At 35.0% G+C, this 8,560-nt stretch overlaps 1 protein-coding gene across 1 annotated transcript; it reads right to left on the reverse strand.

The window, feature by feature from the left end:
• On the reverse strand, window positions 1–4,880 carry LOC132666433 (beta-defensin 110). Its single transcript, XM_060614513.1, has 2 exons — window positions 4,826–4,880; window positions 1–149 (listed from the first exon to the last, which is right to left on the reverse strand). The coding sequence occupies exons 1-2, from the start codon at window positions 4,878–4,880 to the stop codon at window positions 1–3; spliced, it is 204 nt and encodes a 67-aa protein (XP_060470496.1).
• Window positions 4,881–8,560: the final 3,680 nt, after the last annotated feature.

Genomic DNA, 8,560 nt, shown 5'->3' on the forward strand with positions numbered 1-8,560 from the left:
TTACTTCTGCAAGCAGCAATGGGTTGCAGGTCGCATGCAGTAAGCAATCCTAATTTCATTTTCCTGGCACTCAAGTTTACATCGGCCATTACCCTTTCTGCACTCTCTCCTCAAATCCAAGCTACCATACTGGGGATATTTCTTTCTGGCTGTAAGAAGGAAAGAATGACTGAAATTAGTAATTTAGCTATGACACACCCATATTTTAAAAGGAGAAGGTCCAAGAAGTAGAAGATTATTGTGTAGGTCAAAAGAAAATGTCCCCCTTCTAATTTATGACAGGGAAAATCTTACTGAAGAAAATTTAAGCTCATGTACTGTCCCTTGATGCAAGTAAATCCTGAAAATTAGAAAGTGCCTTGGACCTAAGTTAGGTGTGCCAGCTTGCTTCCTTACAAGTGACTGGACAGTAAGTAACTCAAGGATAGTTCCCCAAATCAACAGCCCAAGAAGTGCTCATTATTTATCTTCTCTCAGGTTTGGGCTCTACAGTTATCCAACTGCCTTTGAATTCCCCCCTTTTCTGCTTTCAAAAATATTATTTCGACACAACGTTCTGTTTTTTGAGTTCTGCAAGCGACTTCTATTGTAGATTTATTTTACTTTTCTAAAATCTTGAGAGACAGGTAATCGTAAGCAATTCGTCTGAATTCTTACAATTCCCCCGGGTCTCTTGGGATTTACATCCCCAAAGAAATTATTTAACTTAGACACGTGTCTGATGACAGCACTGATTTAACAAATGGGAATGACTAGAGGTAAGGCCATTGTTAGCCATGACATGATTTTTAATATTACCAGTGCTCTGAACTACATGTTTTATCGTATCATTTAGAAATTGATTTTCACTTAAAGTTTATATTTAAAATAGTTGGGGTACTTGGGGAATTGGGAGATATTGGTCTGATAGGTTGTAAGATTCTTTCCAAGCCAAATATATTTTAAGTTTATATTTCACTATATGTGCTGGCCCATTTGTTTTCATAAACCGTATGTTTTGGTGCATTTTTCGTAGACACGTCATTTTACTCATGTGGTGAGATTAAAGGGAACTGGTGTGGGAGAATTCTGAATATTGCAGATGGCTGACTGAAGGCCAGATTCAAATATTTTTGTAAACTCGTGGTATGAAAACAAACTTTGCCACTAGTTGCAAACATAATTAGGTCTAGTGTTCCAATCAGTCCCCTTAAAGGCCAGGCCTTTCTACCTAGACATGCTGTCTGCATTTCCAACAGTTGTTGGTAAGTAGTGATACTTCTCAGTGAATATATGGACTCAGAGCTACATATTCTATATTGTTGGTATACAGAGCTGATATAAAACCTAGCTATTCTATTAAAATTAGCTCTCTTCTCACTATAACTGATGCAATGCAGAATATGACACACTTTACAGCAGAATAGTTACATTGCACAGATTGAATGCTAACTTCTAAATGTCATTATTTATTCTATAGTTTCTGAGAAGTTACTATTATCAAACCCATGTATGATTTGCCAGTGACAGAAACCTGAATTGTATTCGACAAGAGGGCTGTCACACTTGATGGTGTTGATCAATATTCCACCTTAAACTGACCTCACCCCTTCTCTTATTCATTCTTTGTCTTATTTCACCTTTCTAAAAATATTGTCTCCTTTCTTGTCATTTTCAGCTCAAAATATAAGTATTCCCCAGGCCTGTGTGTTTGGGTCACTGACATTCACCTTTGCAAGCCTCCAGTCACTCATTCAACTATTAGGTACACCCCTTGTTAAACGCTAAGCCAATCCCTAGTGCAGGCTTTCTCCCCCTAAACACTATTGACCTTTTGAGTTGGACAATTCTTTGCTGTGGGATGCTATACTGTTCACTGAAGAATGTTTAGCAGCATCCTTGGCCTCTGCCCACTACATGCCAATAATACCTGTTGTGACAACCGAAAACATCTCCAGACATTGCCTAATGTCTCCTTGGGGGCAAAGTTGCCTCTAATTGAAAACGCTGTTTTCAGTGATTAAAATTACTGTCTTGTGATGCTGTGATAAGCCAAACATAACTGTCTCCACCCTCAGATACATTGTTTGCATACTGTCTTCTCTCTGATATGTCTGTGGATCACTTTCAGGAAAGTAAGCTCTTTTTTCAGGACTCTCACAAAGCATTTTGTATGTATCATTCATACTGCATCTATTAACATGTTAACATGCTAGGGAGTTTCATTAAATAGTATATAAAGTTTTATTTAATATATAAGCTAGAAATGGACAAGGCATTTCCTAAACATTTTTCAACCCATATTTCTTGTTATTTTCACTCACCTGCTGTTTTATCCTTTAGGCTACCATTAACTTCCTTGGAAATGCGGGGAGGGGAAGCATGACAATTCTTGCCGCACAAAGCTATACTATCCCATTCAAAGTATATGTCAGATTTAAAGAAAAGGGATTATTGGCAATAACATATTTTTTTTTCAGTTTGTCAGGTAAAGTCAAACAATACCTGGGAGTGAAACAATACTTTATTTCTAGACATTTGGTGCATTTATAACCTCTATAAATGAAGAGGAAAGCTAAATGACTTCAACAGACATTTCCCTGCATAGACAATAGCTTTTATCTGGACATCTCTTCATCTATAACAGTCAGAGTGAGAAAAGAATGAAAATTTTCTGTCTCAATTTTGAGTAAGGATTTTTACACTTTGCAGGTGAGATATAAGAACAACTGAAGAACTCTAAAAGAGTCACACATATGACAATTCAGTTCGTGTAGTTTAATTCAACCCCCACATGTTGGTGAGCTATAAGTTGAAAGACAGCATTGTTATTGTTTTATTATTTTCTACATGTCTAGATTTTCTATCATACTTCCTTAAATTTGTACGGAAAAATATGTATCCTGACATATTTCTTTTACTTTGAATTTTTTTGTTGTTGTTGCTGGTAAGGGTAGTTTTCTAAAAGTTTGGTACATGTGTGATTAACAAGGTCAATGACTTTACTTTGAAAATATAAGAAAAATATGCAAAAAGTTAATAACAGAGATGCACTGATGGTGTAATCTATGCTACTGTTTCCCCACTGTATCCCCAACTGGTGTTTTTTTTTTCTTTTTTTTTTCTTTGAGAAAGAGAGAGAGAGGGAGAGAGAGAGAATGAGAATGTGCACGTGCACGTGTGCGTACACACAAGTAGGGGAGGGACAGGGGGAGAGGAAGAGACAATCTTAAGCAGGCTCCATGCCCAGCACAGAGCTGGATGTGGGGCTTGAGCTCAAGACCATGAGATCATGACCTGAGCCAAAATAAGGAGATGAAGACAACTAACTGAGCCACCCAGGCGCCCCTCCCCAACTGGTTTTGAATCTTTAAGTCTACAGGACACATGACTTTTCAGTTTGTTGATAAATGCACAAATGACTTCAATTATTGGTAGGAGCACCTGATACAGCTGTTAGGAAGAAAAAATAAGTTCCTAAGACATAAAAATGCTTGACATCGCAGTCTAATCATGCTAGCTATTTTGAAATTAAAAGAAGAAAAAGATTTATCACATGTTAAAAGCTATATGAATCTGCATAGAATTTCTTTTTCACCCTTTCTAGTGCTGGCAAAGAAGATCCAGAGATCATTTTCTAATAAGTTTTGAATGGAAAGAAAGGAAGTTATTCTCTTAGTTAAATGAACAATTAACCGTATTTCTTTGTTACTTCATTGATGGTTGGCCCCTATTTAGAATTTTATCTACTTGCAACCTCTAAATGATAATGTATCAGTTTATTAAGTATATACATTTTTAGATTGTCATGATAGACTTTACAGTATTCACAATGAAAGAATAAGTTAATTTATTCTCTTAGGCCTCTGTTATGATTTCTGTTGGGCCTTAAGAAATCAGCCAGGTACCAAGAAAGGGATATTTTTCCTAAGAGTGAGTGACTTTGAGCCTAATTTTAATGCCAGTTAGGTAGACTTGAGCTACGTCTTAAGGTCTTTAAATAGAAAGTTTGAGACTCAATGATCTCTTCTTTCCCAAAATGTATTATTCTATTTCTGTAAAATTCATACTTACACATTAACTCAGGAGGAGAGAATCTTGTTACATACCTGATGTGAGGAAGTAGCCTTTGAGAGTGGAAAAAAAATCTCATGAAAAATATAGCTTGTGTATTTGTATTACATTCAACATTCATGTGATCTGTAGCACTCAAAGACAGAAGGCAGCGACCAGAAATATATAGAGAAAAGCTAACAACAGACATGATTTGCCTGTATGACAAGAACAGAATAGTAAGAAAGGCTTCTGATAATCGGAAGTAGTATACTGGCATAGACTAAAAAGAAGGAAAAGGTAAATCGATCTTTGTCTAGCACTGAATCATCTATCCCATACCAGTTGATTATGCTAATGAACAATTTTTCCAGTAAGAATTGTTTCAGTAACAAATTGTTTCAGAATGAAGCTGATAAGACTAAGGTATTGATTTAATCTTTTAAAACTTTTTATTTTGAAATCAATTTAGATTTACAGAAGAGTTGCAAGGATAATAGAGGTGAAATTCCCATTATGGTAAACATCTCACTCAATCATGCTACATTATCAAAGCTAAGAAATGAGCATTGGTATAATACTATCAACTAAACTGCAAATTTTATTCACATATTACTAATTTCCCCACGATTGTCTTTTTTTTTTCCTATTCTCAGGTTCAGTCCAGAGTACCACATTGCATTTAGGATAAAAATTTTTAAACCCTATGTTGTTACCATATTTTTAATAAGCAACAACTTATGATTCTGCAAATTAATTAGCATAAATAAGCCCATAAATATTTACATGTTACCTGGTAAAATTGTGACCCAAAAGAGCAGAATAAAGAAAAAGAGATGAATCTTCATGGTGGAGTTTCTTAGGAAAAAAAAAATATGTCAACAGATCTTTTTCAAGTCAAGTGTTTCCAAATAACAAAACAGAGAATGCTTTTATTTATAGATTCTCCAGGGAAGTGGTTTTAACTACTGAGGCTTATCAATAGCAAGAACATTTGTATGCTTGGTTGAATTGTGCCATGTTCAAAGAACATGGTCACAAGAATTATTACTAAATTTTTCTCATAAAAGAAAAACCTGCTTGTGTTACCTTAAACAGACTCTCATGAAAACATAACTTTAAGAGACTTGTAAAGGAAATGTGTTTGGATTGCTAAAAACATCAGAGTGGAAATGTTATAGTAATACATTCCTCTATTATATGTTATATATGATGATAAATATTCTAATATTTTTAGTATTAAATTACTGAATGTCAAAACTATAGGATTTTATAGCTATAAGCTTCCGTTGAAATCACTTTTGTTTGCAGATGAGAACCAGGGAGATTAAATGATTTATTTTTATTCATATAATGTGTAATTATTTTTTTATTTTGAGTTTTTATTTAAATTCTAGTTAGTTAACATATATGGTAAAATTGGTTTCAGATGTAGAATTTAGTGATTCATCACTTATATATATAATGTGTAATTTTTTAAATGTGACATGATCAAGAAATTCTGGATTCACTAAGTATGGGAAATACTCTATATAACGGGTTTTAAAGTATGATTTATGAATGTTTTATAATAAATCATTTGATTTTACAATTCTAATGTCTAAAGTCTTTAATTCTGTGATGGAACTAGAAGTATATTCTGATCCAATCTGCATATTGCCCTCATCTATTATTTCATATACAGGAGGAAAAGCTGGAAGTTTTACACAATACCCAGAATCTGATGCTGTAAACACAGAACACTAATTGATCCTCTCCTACCAGAGTCAAGGGATTTTCTAGGACAATGGTTCTTAAACATTAGCTACATCACAATCCCCTAGAGGGCTTGTTAAAAACAAATTGCTAGGCCCCACCTCCAGCATTTCTGATTTAGTAGGTCTAGAATGGAGCCTAACAATTGCATTTCTAACAAGATCACGGAACGCTAAGACTGCTGGAAGGGGCCACGTGTTACTCAGGGAAACCAGATTCATTCATTCTATTAAACATCAGAAAAATGAATCCCAGGGTCATAGGATCTATGTCACAGATGAGTAAAGAATGTGGGGACTGCTTAGGGATAATCAAATCCTCTTGTGTTACAGGTGACAAAGGTGAAATCAAAAGAGATTAACTTACTTGCCTGACATTCGTTATCCTTTACCCAAAAATATTTGAAATGATAAAGTACAAATCAAATGTAAGGAACTTGACTTAGCTATGCTTTCTTTTTGGAAAAGGAAAAAAAAAAAAAAAAAAAGAAAAACCCTGAAAATTCAGCCTCAGCTGATAGCAGAAAGACCACTTCAATGTATCACCATGCAACATTTAGTCAACAAATGGTTATGGAGTACTACCATTTGCCAAGATGGAATTTGCTATAAACTGATGGCATCTAAGAAGAAAAACCAGAGTTTAAATATTAATGTGGAGGATGACATCAACTGAAGTGGTGGGATGAGAACCTCTGAGAACCTGCCCCTCAGGAAAAGCAATGAAAAAGCTCCCGAAAACTGTCAGAGTTAACTTTTTCAGAACTGTGAAAATTAACAAAAGGCTAGGAACAACTCAGAGTGCTAATTCAAGAAAAATGGATTGATATGTTTATTTATTCTTTTTAAATTAAAATTTTAATCACCTTCTTAAAATGTTTTAAGTTTATGTTGAAATATTGGTTATAATTTTCATGTGTTGTGACAATACTTTTCTTATTGTGTATTAGGATAATAAACTCATGTTTATGTATTTTTCTTGGTTGGATTTGGATCATATGTGATTATGTGATTATACATTTTGATCCAAAAGTAGGTAGTTTGGCTTAGTTTTTTCAGTTCCACAAAGCCTTTGCACTGAAATGCTAAGTATTGCCATAGCCACTCTGAGTAAGATACATTAATATATGTGATTAATTTGCATTTACTGTTATGAGGACACAATGAAGTGTGGCTTGTCAGAAATTATTGCTGTTTATACATGCTTCTCATTTGTATGTATGTGATAATATGTATTATAAATATTTCTTAAATATTTTACAATACAGCATATGACAAGAGGATAAAACTTTTAAAGTATTTACCTAAACTAGTGGAGAGCTAGTCCATGTGTGCAAGAAATATGTGCCTCTACAGAATTAAATGTGCTAAGATTTTAGTAGACGAAATACCAGTACGAGGAAAAGAAGGGAGTCAGGAAAGGTTAGATCATTAGACTGGGATGCAAGGCTGATCCTGAGTGACGTAGATAAAAAAAAAAAAAATTGGTTGGATGCATCCTTAGGCTCCAGTGCAAACTACAAAAGGAGTGGCAAAACCATAGAGGACTACGCCCACAGAATCAGCAATCTGAGGAATTTGTGTCTCTTAGGAAAGTGCCTACTCTAGTAACCTTGCTACAACCAATCATTGGCTGGGAGCAGCCTCTGAAGAGTATTTCCTCAGCACAAATGCAGAGGTTTATCTCAAAGCCTAGCAGCTGGGGCCCTTGATAAATCACAGTCACATTTCATGGCTATTTATGTCATGTAAACTTATTTCTCTACCTAGGTTTGAGGAGCACCTCCTCCATGATCCCTTTGGATCCTTCCTCTTAAAGGCAAACATAGAAGATATTTATGGATTTATACTATTATTGATCTCTGGGTCTCAACTGGTGCTTATTCATTCCCTCCTCTACTGTCTGTTCTGATACCCTTCACACTTAGCTATCACATAAGCAGGTTTTGTGGCTTTTCTGGAGATGTGATCTCACCCTTGTTCCTTATGAGTTTGAGCCCTTGATGATAATGGCTTTTTCAATAGATTGTTGCTGCACATATCTATTCACAATTACAATGGAGCAAGGCAATACCACAAGCGTTCTGCACATTCCATACTCTTCAATTTCCTTGCATTTGTTCTGGATCAGTAATGGGGGCATCTGCTTTTGCAATGTAAAGGATCTGAAATCACTTGAATCTAGAATCTTTCATTTATTAACTTCAAAGGTTTCTGAAGAGACCATGAGAGGGTAGGTCTACTGAAAGACTGTTTTTAAGTAATACTTCCTCCAAATTTTTGGCCTGCCTGGGGTTCACCATGATCTTCTTATAGCCACTAACTCCATGGCAGATGAAATTGGTTCTTGGAACTACACTACCATAGCATCAACCCTTTGCGTGTATGACATCATCGAAGGAGGACTGCAATGAAAATTCACCATGTCCCTTCTGACAAACAGTTCTTTCGGCATTGCTCAAGCTTTAATATTAAATTTTATGACTTTATTCATTACAAAGATACAAGAGCAGATGTTCTCACCTTTGAATGATGCTAGGAATGATCCTGTTCTAACTTCATACACCTCTTTGTTTCATTCTGTCAGCCATTGTTTGTTATAATATACTTACATAATAGCATAGAAAATGTCAGATCCAGTGTGGTAAGAAATATTTTCCTGTTCATTAAAGATAATTTTACCCTGATCATTAAGCCTTTTGCAACTCACATCCATAGCCATATTGCTACAGTTTTTTTTTTTTTTTTTCTAGTTCTGGCAACTAGAAAATAGG

Source organism: Panthera onca, chromosome B2 (genome assembly GCF_046562875.1).
Source record: "Panthera onca isolate mPanOnc1 chromosome B2, mPanOnc1 haplotype 2, whole genome shotgun sequence".
In the NCBI taxonomy this organism is placed as follows: domain Eukaryota; kingdom Metazoa; phylum Chordata; class Mammalia; order Carnivora; family Felidae; genus Panthera; species Panthera onca.

Excerpts from the sequence above, each read along its gene's own strand:
- LOC132666433 (XM_060614513.1), bottom strand. The coding sequence starts at position 4,880 with ATGAAGATTCATCTCTTTTTCTTTATTCTGCTCTTTTGGGTCACAATT. Across the intron at positions 150-4,825 it reads TTGGGTCACAATTTTACCAG|CCAGAAAGAAATATCCCCAG; the intron begins GTAACATGTAAA and ends TCCTTCTTACAG.